Genomic DNA, 17,559 nt, shown 5'->3' on the forward strand with positions numbered 1-17,559 from the left:
ATATATATATATATATATATCTTCACGTAAGGTTTCCTATAGCCACTCTGCTTGTTTTAACATTAAAAATTTCTAGGAAATGAATTATTTAAAAAAATAATAATTTAATAAACTATCTCATTTTCCTATGTTTGGTAGCAACCTTAAAATGAGTTAGAAAATTATTACTTGATTTCCCTTTTTTAGCTTGGAGTGGGAAAAAGTCATTTTCTAGAAGAAAATAACTCTATCTATGTTTGATGCGTGAGATAAAGTTGTTTTCCACTTCTGGAAAACAATCCTATCTCACACCAAGCTAAAAAAGATAAATGCAGAGATAATTTTCTTTTAACCCATTTTTTTTATATCGCTAAACACAGGAAAACGAAGGAAAAAAAAAACTATCATTACACATGAGTAGTTCTTTAGTAGTCCCAGAGTATGATGAATAATGCTCCCTCCTCTCACATTCATGGTAGGTTTCAATATGAATGTGAGAAGAGTGAGCACTATTTCACTATACTATAAATTCAAACACTTCCAAACTTTGGGGAGTAAAATCCAAACACCTCTAAAATTTAGGTGGTAAATTACAAATTCTGAAACGTCAAGGTATAAAATTTAAACAATCTTAAACTTCAGGGGGCAAAATTTAAATTCTGAAACTTCAAGATGTAAAATTCAAACACTTCCAAACTTTAGGAGTATAATTAACAGGGAAAATTAGGTTTTTGCCCTTATTTTACAAAAAACCTAGCAATATGTCCTTGTTTTGAAACTATCTAAGTCTGTGTCCCTGTTTTAAAACTTAATTTTCTCAAAATCGAGTTTTACATTAGAAAATTGAGTTATGCCAAATCAAACTTAAAAATTTTAAAAAAAAAAAAATTGTAGAACTCGAGTTCCATAATTTTTTTTTTTTTAAATTTGATTGCCTATAACTCGATTTTCTACAAATCGGGTTTTACATTAAAACTTGATTTTGAGAAAATCGAGTTTCAAAACAGGAACACGGACCTAAATAGTTTCAAAACAGGGACCTATTGTTAAAAAATAAGGGCAAAAGCCCATTTTCTCCTAATTAACAAGTTACCCAAATATGATTTTAATGAAGAATAGAATTATTTTATCTCTCTTTTATTTTGTATATAAATATGAAACTTGATAATTATGATAGTTATTAATAGACATTTGCATTGATTGTGTTTCTATATAAAATATTAAATATGAAATATGAAATTTGATAATAATGGTATACATTAATTGTATTTATTATATATGGTTGTTTTTTATACAAAATTATTAAATAAGTAATTATGGTAATTATTAAGAGATCGGTTCAAGTTACAACTGGTGTAACTTAATAAGAGTTACACATTTTTTTTACCATTGATTTCTATTAGATCTAATGGTAAATAACACACTAATTGCCATGTTATCAACTTTTTAAAAATAAGTGATGTCAAAGCATTAAAAGTCATTAATATATATATATATATATATATATATATATATATATTTAAAAAAAGTCATTAAGCTCCACTTTCTCTCCCCATCATCTTCATCTTCTTCTTCTTCTTCTTCTTCTTCTTCTCTCTCTCATTTGCCTAGGCCTCTTTGATCTCACCTCCTCCTCCGCTAACCCACTCAACTCACTGGAGCTACACATTAAATTTAGCTGGTTAAATTCAGAAGTATAATTTAGTTTTAGATATAAGTCTAACACCGATCTATTAAATATTTTTACTGGTTAGAGTCCTCTGTCACTTAACAATGAAATAGGGGTGTTCTAGTAGTCTGAATGAAAATTTGATCAAAATTCAGAGAATTGAAGTTCAGTAAGAATTGGGTCAAAGTTAATTGGTATGATGATTTTAGAGTTGCATTGTTTTAAAATAAGAGCCACACATGGGACATGCATGGCACAACAACCTCATTATTTAGGATATATGAAAGGCCATGGCGATCAAAGAAAATAGTGTGAAAGATATAAGAGGAAAAATTTATCTATCAAAATACTCCTCCACGCAAAATGCATTTTCTATGGTTTTAATTGTAGTAGTCAGTTAATAAAGGGTAAGAGTATGAGTAATTTTGGAAAGTTAAAATGAGAAAAATCATAGCCATGCCTAAATCAAAGAAGTCTTTGATCTCTTTAAACGAATCTTAGAAGAAAATGAATAAAAGTTTCTTTTAAGGCCACTGCGATTGGGTCTGCCTCCTCGAGCTCCTTCTCATTCATGCCACAATATCGCAACTGGCTCCATATTCACCGTCGAAGAGGGTGGCATCGAATTTGCAGTTTTTTTCCCTCTTCCTCTAGATCTCTACGTTTAGATGACTGTAAATGTAATAAATATGGAGAAAGAGAAAAAAAAAATGCTACTATTAATTATGCAAGATGAGGTGGATATAAGAGATTTCTAATCATTAGATCTAATAGAAATCAATGGTCATAAAAAGGTGCAAGTCTTGTAAAGTTACACCAGGTGTAACTTGAACCATTCTCAATTATTAATAGATATTTCTTATAACTTATGAGTGTTTGCATATTGAACCATCAAGTATCCATCCCAACATTCAATATTTTTTTTTTTTTAGAAAAAAAACATTTTTAGTTGTCCTTATAATATTGTACCACATCACCTTTTTTAAAATCTCACAATTTTACACATTATTATTATTATTATTAGAGTCTCCATTAGAATCTTGGAACATCATTTCAAAGAAAAATAGTAGAATGTATAATTCCATATACAAAAATAATCATAATAAATGTCTATTAATATCTATAGAAAAGAATATATAAGAGAAAAATATATATATTTTGTTAAACTTTCGATGTATTGCACAAGTTATCGACTAATATTAAAATACTGACTTGCAAAATTACAAGAACACAAAATCCTACGTGAAAAATTATAGATGTCCTAAGATATAATCATTTTTTTAAATAAATGAAAATAATTGTGGTGGTGCTTTCCCCAACAACCTTGAGCTGATTGGACCCAAACCCCCAATTTATTTGTTTCTAGATCTGGTGTAATCCACAATAGGAAGTTGTAGAAGTGGTTTGTTTTGTGATGGGTGATATCCTAATTCTACTTTGGTGTTGGGTTACTTCAAATTCAACCCAACCAAGAAGGCTTTCAAACAGCCGGATTCCCTTGTTGAAATCCGAGCATGATTTTCCTGTTCCCAAAACTGTGTTCTTGCTTTTCTCTCATGTCTCTCCCCCAATTTTTGTTCCCACCTCTATTTCTTGCCCCTCCCTTCTATTTTATACTCTTGTTTTAGTAGGTCTACAATAATAGGGGAATATTTTGCATGACAGGGGATCCTTCCACCTAAGAAGTTTGGGTGGCCTCTTAGATCTTGTTTACTGTTCTATCATGTCTTAGCATGTATCAAAGATGGGCCCTACTGTCCTGCTGTTGAAATGATACTCTAGTAACTTGTGTCTAATGCTAAATCTTATGTTCGGTGGGTGGATTCTCTCAAGGCATTGCTTACCCTGCTTAGGGTGTTTCATTATCCATTGAGCAAGTATGGACCTATCTTAGACTGAAATAAACCTGAATAAGCCTATATTGTTCCGGGAATGAGCCAACCTGTTTTGCCCACTCACAATAATATTGATCTTTATGACTTACCCTTTATTTGAAAATTAAATATCACACTTAAAAATTAAATTAATGATGTTAATTTCTAAATTTTGTAAATTGTATTTATTTTAAATAATATGACTCACCAGTTAATTGATAGTTGATTTCTGTAATCAAATACAAGTGTTAAGAAAGTATTTAGTATCAAATGATACCATGTTAACAGTATCAAAATCTAATAAGTATGAGACATGTCAGCAAAAATTAACAAACTCACTAATAATTAAAAAATATATATTAATAGTTAGTTATTTTTGCACATCTATCGTTTATTGGATTTTTGAATTTTGACACAGATATGGTATTTTTTCCTCTGAGACTTTAGACTCATTTTCTCATCTCTTCCTTAGTTCTTGTTTTTTTTTTGTTTTAAACCCTGTTTAGAGGGACTGATGGTATTACAGAGCAGCTCCAAGACTACAAATTATTTCACAATTGACGTAACAAGCTATGAGCGGTTAACCATGTCTCACACAGACTAATAAACCCACCATTTTTTTCATCACTAATCACTCTACCATGTCTGAGTTGTAGCAGGAAGCTGTCAAAAATTTTGAGATCAATTTTGCATGATAGGTTTATATTAAAAATTTCATAGTTGCACCTCAATGAATTTCATTGCCAAATTTAAGAGTGAAACTCCGATAATTAACTATAAATGCAACAATTAGAAATCCATAACTTTGATAGAATCTTAGTAAAGATCAATTCCAGCGAAAAAGATGATGCATAAGTAACATAACATTGAATTCTAATATGAACGCAAATGTGTAGAACAGGTAAGAACTGTAAAGAGACCTTACTAACAAAGCTATATATTTCAAGAGATCCTCAAATTGAATAATAACACAACTCTGCCATAATCTGTTGTAAAATAGAATAGATAACCTAAAATTCTTGTCAGCAAGAGTTTCTTGGCAAAAATATTGAAAACTCCATAGAAGTTCACAGTAATAAAAAAAGCTCACTACAAAACATAATCCAACGACATTACAGATTTTAAACTCATTCATCTTCCTGGCTGCGCAACCTGGCAAGCTTGTTGGTCACAACAACATCAAGCTGGGCGGCTCTCTCCACAATCTCCTTCCTCTTCCTTGTGGAGATATTGTGTGCAATCTCAGCACAGTAAGTCCTGAAAAATAAGGAAATTTCCCACATAAGCACATAAGAATACGAGCCACATTGTCTACGAAAAACTGATTGCAAGGGCTGCCTTCACTTTACCTGTTGTGCATCATCAGTAGCTCAAGCTCCTTCACGTTGTGAACAACAAATTTCTTGAAACCATTAGGAAGAAAATGACGAGTCTTCTTGTCTGAACCATAGCCAATGTTAGGCATCAGTGCACATCCCTTGAACTTCCTTCTTACACGAGAATCAATACCCTTTGGCCTACGCCAGCTTGGCTGTCAAAGAAGCACACAACCAAAGTAATCAATACAAAGTAAATCCACTCTGTATCATCAATGCAAAGTAGTTTCAAGCAAAACTATTAATGTAAAGCAGTTTCAACCCAAGCTAGAAACATTGAAGGATTTTTCCTTTTTTTTTTTGTAAATGAGAATAAGGGAGGAGAAATGTAAACAGGGTTATAGTAACAGGAAGCCAATGAGATATCAAGCTCACTGTGTCGCAAGACCTGTAAGTAAATTTATCTATGCCCTATACACGAAATGCCCAGCTACTGCAATGCATAAAATCTGGACATTAGATACCATGGGCAAAACAGTTTACTTCTTGCAAAACAAATACAAATATACTCTTTCAAAAACAGAGCTACCCAATAAAACAAAAGAAAGTCTAAAATCCTCAATCTACAACTGCAACCTCAGCCGAAAGATGGTGATTTTTATTAGATAATCATAGATTTGTCAGAAATGATAAACAGTTTGCATCATTGGTTGCGAAGAAAAATATCTTCAATGAAGCAATGAATACTTAGAAGGAAATTCACATAAAATTACATAATAGAAACTAACTAATAAATAATTAGATAAATACAAGTATTCTAATTTGCAACATAGATCAGATGGTAGTGCATGTATGTATTCATCACAAAATTGCAGTAATGATGGTTAAACATCATCACATCTCGTTGCAAACAGAACCAAAACCTTTATTCTCAATATAATAACAATAATAACTTGAAAAGCAAATGGGATCAGACAAGTTTAATCATTATCACCAGTTTGCATCAATGGATGCAAGTAAGACTGGGTGTCAAAAGGTAGCATCATATCCCATATAATTTCTAAAGAAACAGTAGGCAATAAGAAAATGCTAATTAAACTATTTAGAGTCCAGCTTCTCACATGATTTGAGTCTTGAAAAACTTAAATGACATACTATCTCATCAAATCCCATATAATTCCCATTTGAACCGACTGAGAAATAAAAGGCTGTAAAGAAAATCATACGGAAGAATCAAACAACAAACATTGACTAAAGTGACAAAACTATCTAAACCTTGTAAAACATGCAAGCCCAGATTACCTGATTTAACATAAAGACAACCAAAAAACCTGGAATAAGAAACTAACTATAACACTCATTGTAAAACCAAACTAGTTAAATTTAGGTTGTTGGAATCAGATAACATGTCAATCACCACCCTGCATCTTGATGAAGCAGGTAAGACTGGGGCGACAATAAACAATCATCATTTTCACCATGAAACCCAGTTTTAAAAATCAAAACTGAAAACAACCCAAAAAACAATACAAATAAACAAAACCCATTAATCAAATAACATAATAAAAACTACCCAGAAAGCAAAATTTGGAAAATGATCCAAAGAACCCATCAAATTTTCAAACTTTACTATAAACAACAACAAAAATGATTTCACAAAACACATAAAGCAAAATAACAAGTCTGAATGTTTTAGAAACAAACAATACCTTGACAGAGATCTTGCGATCACACTGGGGCCTCTTGAATTGCTTGACCCTCTTCTTCACGATCTTCTTTGTCAGCAACGGCACCGCCATTTTTGCTTACCTTCTCTGAAAGATTTCCACAATAGAGAACCGTATAAAGCCCAGATTCAACAAAGTAAAAACACACAGAAATATGAAACCCTAAAAACAAATTCTAGCGAGAGAGAGAGAGAGAGAGAGACTTACTGAGAGAAGTAGGGTTTTTGCTTAGCCGCCGAGTTTGAGATTTTTGCTGAGGCTTTATATAAAGCAGCAATGGAGGCTATATAGGTTTAGGGTTTCTCATTTTGGAGTCAGATAATACGGGTCTGTTTGGAAATCTGGATAATGTTATTCTTCTTTCCTCACAAATGGATTTGGGTTTGGCCCGACGGGTCGGGTTAACTCCTATTTTTCACAATAAAAAATTAAAGAAATTTGAGATTTTTTTTTTAAGTATATAAATATGAAAGGGTAAAATACTTTGTTCTCTAAACTTTACTAAAAAAAATTTCGTCCCTAATATTTAAAAAATTATTTTTTTCATATTTTTAAATTATCGAAACATTTGTTTTTTATTCTTAAATATTAAAAATGTTTTACTTTTTGTCTTTTAATTTTATCAAAATTTGATTTGTTGTCCATAAATTATTTTTAAAAAAAAATTCTTCCTATTTTTGTTTCTAAAATATTAAAAAAATCTCTTTATAAAGTTTAAGAATTAAAAAAGAACTTTTTAAAGTTTAGAGACAAAAACAATTTTTTAAGCAAAGTTTAGAGTCCGAAATAGTATTTTATCTAGTATAAAATAAAATTGATAGAATAATAACTAGTTTCTTCCAAATTTTACCAAGAAAGACATAAGCATGGTAGGATCACGTATGGGATGTGCAATAGGATTATGTGTTTTTTGCCAAGTATATTAAAGAAGTAAAATAAGAGTCTTAGAAAGAATATTTTGTAAAAATGAAAAAAGATAACTCGAAATATGTATTACAAATATTTTATTAAAAAAAAATTTTAACATATTTTAATTTAATATGTCTCATATATAATGAATTTACATAATAATATTTAGCGATTTTTATGTAATAAGGATGACTAGAGAAAATTTGGTACAAAAATTGGAAATAAATAATTAATTACCGCTTTTTGCTATTGTTCTTTTACATAATGTTTCATCCCCTCTTTTAGTAAAGCTATAATTTTTTTTTAAAGAAAAATAAAGTTGAGAATAAACAAACTCACAAATTAATGATGTTTTGATTAATTAACTACTGTGAAGGTCAACATTATGTCATATGTGATGCACAATAGAAAAAAACAAACCAATGTTTCTACTTAAAACCTTTAATAATTTTTGAACCATAACATAAACAAAGTATTTAATGGTGTGGATGGGTTTTTTCTTTTAGCTTGGTTTGGTATTTTACTGCATAACCATAGTTATTTGTAAACTCTAAATTTTTCTTACCAAACCAATTTTTTGTTTTGGTTCATCAGTTTGTCGGTTGTCATGGTAAGGTCCGGTTTGATGGTTAAGGCTACAATATCTATGAACAACTAAACTTTTTATATAGTAATGATCTTGATACTTCTTAACATTTCCAATGAAGATTTTTAACATTCGAATCCCTTTGCCTTAATTAATATATATTAAATTTTTATAAATGATGTTTAAATTCTTAATTGAGCAAAAAAGATGGAAGTGACCAACTTCTAGTTGTCAGCCCAAGATTTGCAAGAATAATGAGCAAATTAATCCACAAAGGTCAAATTAGGCTGGGTTGAGTCATTGGTGTCACTTTTTAGAAGAGGTATATCATGTATTCGATGCTAAGTCCTCCTTACATGAGAGTCCATTTTCATGTGAGAGAAAGGACTTGTAAGAGGTATATTTTCCCACTTTTTGGCATGTAATTCCACTTCTCAAAACAGATCAAGATTGCCACCCTGCTCTTACCAATTAAATTTGTCATCTTTCCAATCAAATAATTTCACTTCACTATCAAGAACTCTTTCAATCTCCAAAAGTATGTGAGTTCAATTACAATACGTAGATGTATATAACTATATATATACAAGAATCTATAGTGTGGTGCAAATGACCACTCGACCAAATAAGTTCTATCTATATTATTTCTTAATATTGTCTTACTATTTCTTTTAATTTTCAATATTAAGCCAATTATTGAATAAATAATTACAATTTACACAATCAAGAGTTATTTTTATATTTTTATCAGACTTTAAAAAAAGGGGGAGGAATTACACCTTTCCACCCTTAATTATACCACATTTTATACTTGATTCCTTATGAATTATCAAAATGCATAACTAATTCCCCAAAATTATAACATTATAACACTTAAATCCCTGCTGTCTATTTTGGGGTTAAGTTTAATGGAATTTAGCTATAAAAATGTATCCCGTGTGTGTGTGTGTGTTAAATGAGTCCATGTGTATTGCATATGGCAAGACACACGTCTTGTTCCTATTAGTAATTAGAGCTCTAGGCTTCAAACATGTTTGGAGCCAAACTGTCATTTTCATAATGCAATTTATAGTCATATGTATTACACATGACATGACACATGTCCTGGTCCTATTAGTAGTTGTAGTCAAACTGTCCTTTTAATAATGCAATTTATTTCAGTTAGCATTTGATTGAAGTTTTTACTAACCCAAACCGGAACAATCCAATTTTCCCCAAAAAATACAAAATTTACAACCTAACCCAACACATCACTTTAAGTTGAATAGAATACATATCCATATCTACCTATTGTTCCAGTAGTGATTGCAAGTGATGCTGGCAATTTTCAAAATGATGCATATATCAATCTGAGTTGGCTGTTAGGGTGGAATTCACTTGGCCTGATAGTGGCAATTTATTTATTTATTTTGGTACGGTGGAGAAATAGAGAATTTGAATCTTAAATGTTTTCATTAAAAACATCGAAAAGTGTCAATCGATTGAACTACAAAACTCTTGAAAAAACAGCTTATAAGTAAAGAGGATTGGTTCTGTTATAAGGACTTATGATAATGAAAAACTGCTTATAAATATAAATTAATGATTAAACACAACAAAATTTTCACAAATATAGTGAAACAAAAACAGGAAGAGAGGAAATAAATTACATTGGTTTAAGAAAAAACTAGAAGTGACTAGACTAGCAAAATCATGTTGCAGCTTTCTTACGAGCAAAACGTTGCAAAGATTTTGGAAGCTCAACTTCCTCGCTGATTTTCTGCTTCTTTATGGATAATTGTCCATCCTGCATCTGTTGTTCCAAGAAAGGCCTTTTAGCTTTAGCAATAATCTCCTGTCTCTTTTTCAACTTCTTACTAGGCTTACTCCTCCCCTTTGTTTTCTTCTTCATGTTGATGCTGTCCTTCACAGCTTCTACGGTAGCGTCCATTTCGGCCTCTACTTCCTTCTTTGTTAACTTCTCTTTCTTCCTTGCTGTCTTCACTGTACCGATCTTTGTAGGGTCTAGCATAATTGTCTCGGGTGGAAGCTTGTCAAGAAGAAGGTGCACTTCCTTCTCTCCCCTCTGTTTTCGTGTTTCAAATGGATTAGCCACCCAAGAATCAAAGTTGGGTTCCCCAGATCCTGGAATAAGAATACTAGACCAACCCATGGAGTGCCCTATACCTAGAACATCTTCATATGGTCTAAACAACAAGTTACTTATCTTGTAACCTTTCACCATTGAATGATTCATATATCTGCTATAATTCTGAGTTCCTGAAAAATCAGAAAGAACCTGTACAAAAGAACCAATTCCACATGCAAGCAAACCCTTCTGACTGAAATCTAAAGTCTTTGCATGACCTGGTAAAGTTTGGAGAACCTCAAATTTCCTCAAGTCCCAAAGCTTAATTTTCTTCTCCTTCCCAGCTGTGGCCATGAGATGGCCATTAGGGTGGAATGCCAAGGCAGAGACGGGCCCATGATGACACAGCATCTTGACTAGAGGAGCAGAGCTGGTAGGCTTCCACATGGTAACTGTTCCACCAGAATGACCCAAAGCAACAACCGCATTGTAGGGATTCACCTGCATCACATCAGTACGACCTAAACCAGTCCGGATATTACCTACCATAGCACCCATCGATACATCTTCATAATGGAGCTGCCCGAATTTGTTTATGGATGCCAAGAGAAAGTGATTTTTAAGAAACTGAAGTTTTAACACTGCACCTTGATCCTGAAAAATTGATGTAAAGTCAGTTATACTGCGCCTCCAATCAAATTTAACGTCCAAAGAGAGCTAACATCAAAACATCAGGAACTCCTTTGTGACTTTCAATCTAGAGACAACCATTGAAAGTGAGCTGCACATGTATGTGTAAACATGAGGATTCTCAGTTCAAGATTAAAGCTGAGGAACTGACAAGCCTTGATCATTATACTGAACAACATAGAGAGTGGATCTATGAATCTGTCCCATTGGTAGGCATGTAATGTGTTTATAGCATGTTTGGCCTGCCTACATATTTGATTTAGATTCCTGAATAAATGGAGGTACCATGTGGTTTAAATTTAACATCCAATGAGGGTTGACATTAAAACATCAGGAACTCCTCTGTGACTTACAATCTAGAGACAACCATTGAAAGTGAGCTGCACATGTATGTGTAAACATGTGGATTCTCAGTCCAAGATTAAAACTGATGAACTGACAAGCCTTATTACTGAATAATATAGATAGTGGATCTATGAATCTGTCCCATTGCTAGGCATGTACTGTGTTTATAGCATGGTCGACCTGCCTACACATTTGATTTAGACTCCTGAACAAATGGAGGTACCATGTGGTTTATGTCAATCTAAAGTCGGCTTAGCAACAACTAAATGAAACCGCTACCAAATTTAGATAAAAATAAGTGAAACTTTGATTCATCATCTGCTTTTAACTCAGCCGCTTCAAGAAAGGTCTCATTCTAAGAAAGCCCAACAAAGTTTTATGAAGCTTAACACTACAATTGTTTGGAGAGGGAGTGGGGAACAGGGAAGGGGTAGTAAAGCCAAGAAAATAAATGACGTAAAAAGAGGGCTAAAAAAAACAGAGACATTATTACTTCTCAACAGGAATCGATTGAATACATAAACAACAATAGACAACAGGTGATTCACCAAAAAGAGTTTGATGGACCTGTACTCAAATGTTCCAGGTGGACATGGCTTTATTGCTGGCTTGGTTTCTCACTACATTTTTTTAAGCTAAATTATATATAACACCCTCTAACTTTGATCTGTTTCCTTTAATTTTATTTTGTTTTTTCAATTCAGTCCTTTTCCATTTGCTTCCAATGTAGTCCTTCCATTCACCTCTGTCCAATCTGCACTGTTAAGTACATTAAAAAATAACATTGTTTTGGGAAGTGAAAGATACTAAAACTAACAGCGAGATTTGACGGAACTAAAAGGAAGAACTAAATTGAAAACAAATTAAAGTTAAAGGAGAGAGAGAGAGAGAGAGAGAGAGAAACTTAAATGACTGAATTGAAAATAAGTTTTAAGTTAGAGGTGTAGTTTATAATTGAGCTATTTTTTTATATGCATTGGATATTTTACTAGGTAACCTGCCTAAATGTACATAAGATACCTGAGTGTATTAAACTATCCATTGGATCCACTAAAGAAAAAGAAAATGACACACAACACAAAATTAATTAATTTATGAAAGAAGACAAGGGAGAAAAATGGAGCATTTCTGATGATGCTTGTCTGATTTACTATAAACTCATATGAAGAGCTCAGCTTCAAATGCAGCTTTTATTGGTTATTACAAATCCATGCAGAACACTTTGGATCTATGTATACTCCATACACTACACTTCAAAAGTCAAGAAACTTTTGATGGCATATAAACACATACACACAGTTAAATCAACCTACATGGACAAGATAAAAGAATGCAGAACCTGTGACTATCAGAGTAAAATGTTTTTAACTCATTCTGGGCTAACAACTCCAGCATACACACAGAATCAAAGAGCCTATGATAGCTTAAAAAGACACACAATTCATTCCAGGGCAGCATACTGACCTTTAGGCAGTGAGCTTCTATGCCCTCTTGGCCATAAATATATGTATACCTGTCATAATTTAGAGTGGTTAGCTATTCAGATAAAGCTTCAGAATGCTGTACAAGAATACTAATCAATAAGTACCAAATAAGAAAAAAGAAAAGAAAATTTGATACAACATGTTACAGAAATGTTCAAACCACAGGACAACAGTTGTAACTTAAAAGCATAGCCTTAAAGTTTTTTTCTTTTAAAGCAATGACCGATGGAAACACCTATTTATCAAATTGTACTAGGAACTAGCTACTGACAACCACAAGGCATGGTAGAATATGCTGAAAATAAGGATAGATGAACTTAATGGAAAGACAAGGACACAACTAGAACATGTTAATCAATGAAGACTTAAGTTGGCCCCAGCCAAGAGCCTTGTAGCTCAACTGATATCTCTTGGTGCTTCCAACAGAAACATCTAGGGATCAAATCCCCCCACCCCCCAACCATTGATGTATTAAAAAGACTTAAGTTGGCCACATGAGGCAAAATGTCAAGAGCAAGGAGCTGGCTGGTCATGAGTTACAAAAACCTAAACAAAATAGATGATGATCCAGGCTTCAACCAAAGATCTAAACACAATGTTGTAATATTAAAAAAAATAAAAAAAAGGTGCTTGTTGCAGAAGGATGACAATTCAATGAGTATAAGAGCTTAGTTAAGAGCAACTGAAATGAACTATCCCAATGCAGTAGGTTCATCCTTTATGACTATCTCAAACAATATGACCATAAAGTAAAACTGATTTTTCGCGTAACAAATAACAATACCAAAAGCCTTAATACATAAATAACTATAAAGCACAGAACAACGCTCATTCATTCAACAAATCTTTTGTGTGTGTATAAGTCTCACACACACTGAGATGGTCTTGAACCCACAACCTCGCCCTCCACTGAGCACTTGCAAGGGGTGGACATGCCAATTGAGCTAGAGCTCATTGGCACATCTTCAACAAATTGCCTTGCGACATGATGTCTTCAAGAAATCATGTCGCAAAGCAAAACATGATAACAGTGACAATCACAGGCCAATACAATGACAAGTTTAGTCCAAGACTGTAGAAAAGTAACAAGAATAAATTATCATAAGGCAATGGGCGTGAAAAAGCAAAGTAGTAACCCAAACAGCTGAAAAACATACTAAGGGTATGTTTGGTAAACTGTAATATGCACTGTAATGTAATAGTTATTCCAATGGTTTAGCTATTCAGTAGTTTGGTTATATTTTAATTACAGGGAATAGTCATTCATTATGAATAGCTATTCTTTAAAATGAGAAATAACTATTCATCTTTAAAAGGGTTATAATAACTATTCCTTAGTAGGTGTATTAATTTCTAAAATTAATAAATTTCCAAATAAACAAACTTTTCATAAAGCACATAACAATTATGAAAATAAAAAATCATAAAAATAACTATATCCTAAAATCAAATTTAAAAATCATAAAAAATCATAAAAATAACAATTATGAAAATAAAAAATCAAATTTAAAAAATATTATTTTTTAGGAAATATAATTATATGAGTAAGATATTTCCTAAAATATATCTTAAGTTTGATTTAAAATACTTTCATTCCATTGTCTTCAAGTTCTATTATTGCGTTATTACCAAACAAACGAATAATAATAAGAATTACATTACAACATCTTGTATTCCTTTTTATACCTATTCCTATTCCTATGTAATGGTCTTATACCTATTTCTATTCCTATGTAATTACCATTACAGTCTACCAAATTAGAGAATGTGCCCTAATTGTAGCACTTGATCATGAATATTGGTTAAAATTCCACAAATGGCAAGAAAACAAATCATATCTCGCCATTCAAAAAAATAAACTGAGATTAATTCCTTTTCATGCAACCAAACAAAAGAATCAGCAAAATGAGACCCAAGAAGCCCAGTTCAAAAATAGATTAAGCGGGTTTAGCAACCTCTCAAAACGTTATCAATTAGTCCAAAGATAAAAAGCAAAACAGAGGACATGTCATTCATGAAATTAAATTGAGATTACTTCATCTCTATGCACCACAAGAATCAGCATGATGAGAAAACTTCAACTAGCAAATATACTTCAATTCCACTTTTGAAATGAGAAAAACTGAGTATCATGCTAGAACCCTATATCCTAATAGCTAAGATGACCTTAAGGTGGAAGCGGAACTATATAATCTGTGTACCAAATTAGATCCAAAGGACAAGGTTTCAAACATATAAACACATGCATCTATATTACATAATTTTTTTTTTCCTTAGACAAGTTGTGGCCCCAAGAGGAGAAGGAAGGGTAGATAAGTAGATTCAAACTAGTGAACTTCACTTCATGAGGTATGGTCCTCAACTGATTGTGCTACCCCTTGAGGTGACATCTAGATTTTATAGATTTACCATGTGAATGTTCAAATAACTTAATTTAATCATGCAAACAGTTCAACCCTCAACAAGAAGGGCATACTTTTTCTGCGCAGCAGCAAAGAAGGACTGATCTTGCAAGAACACCACATCACGCACTGTTTCTCCAACCTAAAAAATCAACAATTAGTCAATTAGTCTAATCTTGCAATCAGGGGGTAAAAGTTGACATACAAAATATGTAAACCAGAAATAGTCCAGGAAAAGCATAAATTTGGTTATTTACTTAATTTTGTTTTTATAAGAAATCCCTTTTTAAAATGAAAACTATCTCAGTTTGGCATAACCCACATCCCCTAAGAACAAAGAACAGCAACATCCCAGACTAAAAATCAAAATTTATCATATTGTGATCAGGGAGGTCTACCTACGAATTATATATCACAGATATGAACTGAAATTGAATGAATTAAAATTCTAACAAAAATTCCTACAATATTCATGCTATTAATTGATCATTACCAGAGGTGTAAAATATTCTTTGGTTATGAATTTGAACCACATGAAATAATGAAACCTACATTCAGAAGCCAAAGAAACCTCACAAATACGCACATCTCAAAGCCTCAGGCACTTATTAACGAAGCACAAAAGCTTGAGGCTACCTGGACATCTGGACTGTTTTTTCTCTTTTAACCAAAAAACTCGAAGAGATCTCTCACAATGACCTTGTTATCTAGAGGTTTTATCACACCCCTTTGTACAAGGCTGCAGAGAGCCAGACTCTATTATAGTGTAAGGGAAGGATCAAGCTTGAATGCATTAAAACTTTTTTTTTTTAATGATTGAAAATAATTTCATTCATAAGAAGAAATGGAACAAATCGCAACATGCAGCTTGCCTCATCCATAAAAATCTCAAATTCAAAAGAGCTACAAAATCTAAAAAAGAAGACAAAAAATTCCACAATCATATAAAGATCACAACATCATTTGCTTAATTACATGTATAGGCCATTCAACACCATAAAAAATTCTACTATCCCTATCCTGTCAAATATTCAACAGCACACACAATGCAGTTGCCTTCCAAATTTTCAAGGAGAGGAGGTGCCACTTAAACTGGAGTTCATTGGCCTCATATTTTGATACTTTTAAAATTGCAAAAGGAGAAATTGTTAACAAATAAATAACCCCAGCATTCATATGTCACTAATTAAGAGGTCTCATCTATCTAGTCGGATCTCCTAAAGGGCCAACTCAATCTGTTAAGACCAGGGCATACCTGAATTTCTCTCCTTGGGATCATATTCTTCATGTCTACGATGGCCAGATGACCCTTCCGTCCAGCAGCAGCCATATATTGACCATTTGAGGTAAAATCAAGAGTGTAAGGACTAAATTCTGCACTTGAAGGTGAAAAGACACATATAATTAGTTGAATACGACCAACACTGAAGAACAACTTCATCAATGCTTCTAATGAATAGAAAAATTTGAGGCAAGGGGATCCAACAACAACAAACAAAACAAAAACAAGTAAATCTTAGGTACAGTTAGTTAGATGTTGTACCATAGGTTTCCCAATTAAATTCAAACACGCTATTACAGTAACCAAACAGTGATGTCTTTTCCTAAGCACAATTCAATACAACCACACTGTTGAATTTAATCGGGGAACCTAAGAAACCGTACCTAAAGTTTTGCCACACAAAAAAATATACATATATATATATTTCTTAGGCAAGTAAAAACTAGAAAGAAACCATGTACAAATAAAAAGTAGTTCATAAAAAAAATGAGAAGTAAACCTGGTAAAATAACATCATGTTGATTCCTGGAACTGGAGATATCGACTTCGCGCCTAATATCTTCCTGTTTGATTCTCCATGTCTTCTCTACTGGACCGTCCGCCTCCAAATACCCTCCCTCACTTGGCATAAGCCACTGAATCATACATATAATAAATGCATACATTCAGTACACCCATATCATCATTTTCACTAATAACAACAACAACAACAACAACAACAAAATAGAGAGAGAAAAGAGAAAGGTGCAGACCTTTTCATACTTAGCAGCGGCTTTAGCAGAAGCTCCATACAAAAATTCTCGGTGGGAAAGCTGGCCCTTGAGTTTTTTATCTTTCAAATCATCGAAATTGGCGGCGCCGCCTCTGAGGTATTTCTTTACTTTCAAATCTAAGTCCTCTGATATCTCCTCCTGCTCCTCCGTCTCTTTCTTCTTCTTCTCCTCCTTGGTCGCCTTCACCACGCTCATTTTGGTTTTACAAACAAACAAACAAAAATTGCAGAGAGAAGAGAGGAGATGAGTTTTAGCCGGTTGGACCAGATGTTCCGCCGCGGGTTGGTGGTTCGGCGGTGGCTGCGGAGAGAGAGAGAGAGAGAGAGAGAGAGATGAGTTTTAGTTTTAGGGGTTTATGTGGGTTTAGGTCAGAGAGGGAGAGGGAGAGGGAGAGAGAGAGAGAGAGAGAGAGAGGGGTTTAGGCTTAAGGTGGGCTAGTTGGATTGGGCGGGCCG

At 33.0% G+C, this 17,559-nt stretch overlaps 2 protein-coding genes and 4 non-coding genes across 6 annotated transcripts; all 6 read right to left on the reverse strand.

Moving 5' to 3' along the window:
• Nucleotides 1–4,439: 4,439 nt before the first annotated feature.
• Nucleotides 4,440–6,891, reverse strand: LOC142636386 (large ribosomal subunit protein eL32z). The gene is made up of 4 exons (XM_075810595.1): nt 6,773–6,891; nt 6,548–6,652; nt 4,872–5,053; nt 4,440–4,779 (listed from the first exon to the last, which is right to left on the reverse strand). The coding sequence occupies exons 2-4, from the start codon at nt 6,635–6,637 to the stop codon at nt 4,650–4,652; spliced, it is 402 nt and encodes a 133-aa protein (XP_075666710.1). The 5' UTR covers nt 6,638–6,652; nt 6,773–6,891; the 3' UTR covers nt 4,440–4,649.
• Nucleotides 5,469–5,553, reverse strand: LOC142637728 (small nucleolar RNA Z196/R39/R59 family). Its single transcript, XR_012844854.1, has one exon. It is a non-coding gene; the product is annotated as a small nucleolar RNA Z196/R39/R59 family (small nucleolar RNA).
• Nucleotides 5,667–5,743, reverse strand: LOC142637727 (small nucleolar RNA Z195/SNORD33/SNORD32 family). The gene has a single exon (XR_012844853.1). It is a non-coding gene; the product is annotated as a small nucleolar RNA Z195/SNORD33/SNORD32 family (small nucleolar RNA).
• Nucleotides 5,806–5,888, reverse strand: LOC142637753 (small nucleolar RNA U31b). Its single transcript, XR_012844878.1, has one exon. It is a non-coding gene; the product is annotated as a small nucleolar RNA U31b (small nucleolar RNA).
• Nucleotides 6,233–6,314, reverse strand: LOC142637752 (small nucleolar RNA U31b). The gene has a single exon (XR_012844877.1). It is a non-coding gene; the product is annotated as a small nucleolar RNA U31b (small nucleolar RNA).
• Nucleotides 6,892–9,605: 2,714 nt separating the features above from the next.
• On the reverse strand, nt 9,606–17,502 carry LOC142637310 (putative U3 small nucleolar RNA-associated protein 7). The gene is made up of 6 exons (XM_075811585.1): nt 17,084–17,502; nt 16,831–16,966; nt 16,305–16,423; nt 15,124–15,191; nt 12,628–12,676; nt 9,606–10,782 (listed from the first exon to the last, which is right to left on the reverse strand). Exons 1-6 carry the CDS (start codon nt 17,297–17,299, stop codon nt 9,751–9,753), a joined length of 1,620 nt encoding a protein of 539 aa, XP_075667700.1. The 5' UTR covers nt 17,300–17,502; the 3' UTR covers nt 9,606–9,750.
• Between the last annotated feature and the right edge of the window lie 57 nt (nt 17,503–17,559).

This window comes from Castanea sativa, chromosome 5, assembly GCF_040712315.1.
Source record: "Castanea sativa cultivar Marrone di Chiusa Pesio chromosome 5, ASM4071231v1".
Lineage (NCBI taxonomy): Eukaryota > Viridiplantae > Streptophyta > Magnoliopsida > Fagales > Fagaceae > Castanea > Castanea sativa.

Bases quoted from the DNA above. Each gene is read 5' to 3' on its own strand.
- LOC142636386 (XM_075810595.1), bottom strand. From the start codon at position 6,637: ATGGCGGTGCCGTTGCTGACAAAGAAGATCGTGAAGAAGAGGGTCAAG. The intron at 5,054-6,547 runs GTATTGTTTGTT...CTTCTTTGACAG, and splicing joins ATCGCAAGATCTCTGTCAAG to CCAAGCTGGCGTAGGCCAAA. The intron at 4,780-4,871 runs GTAAAGTGAAGG...CTTATTTTTCAG, and splicing joins CTACTGATGATGCACAACAG to GACTTACTGTGCTGAGATTG.
- LOC142637310 (XM_075811585.1), bottom strand. From the start codon at position 17,299: ATGAGCGTGGTGAAGGCGACCAAGGAGGAGAAGAAGAAGAAAGAGACG. The intron at 16,424-16,830 runs GTTTACTTCTCA...CTTCAAGTGCAG, and splicing joins ACATGATGTTATTTTACCAG to AATTTAGTCCTTACACTCTT. The intron at 12,677-15,123 runs GTATGCCCTTCT...AAATTATGACAG, and splicing joins TTTGCTGCTGCGCAGAAAAA to GTATACATATATTTATGGCC.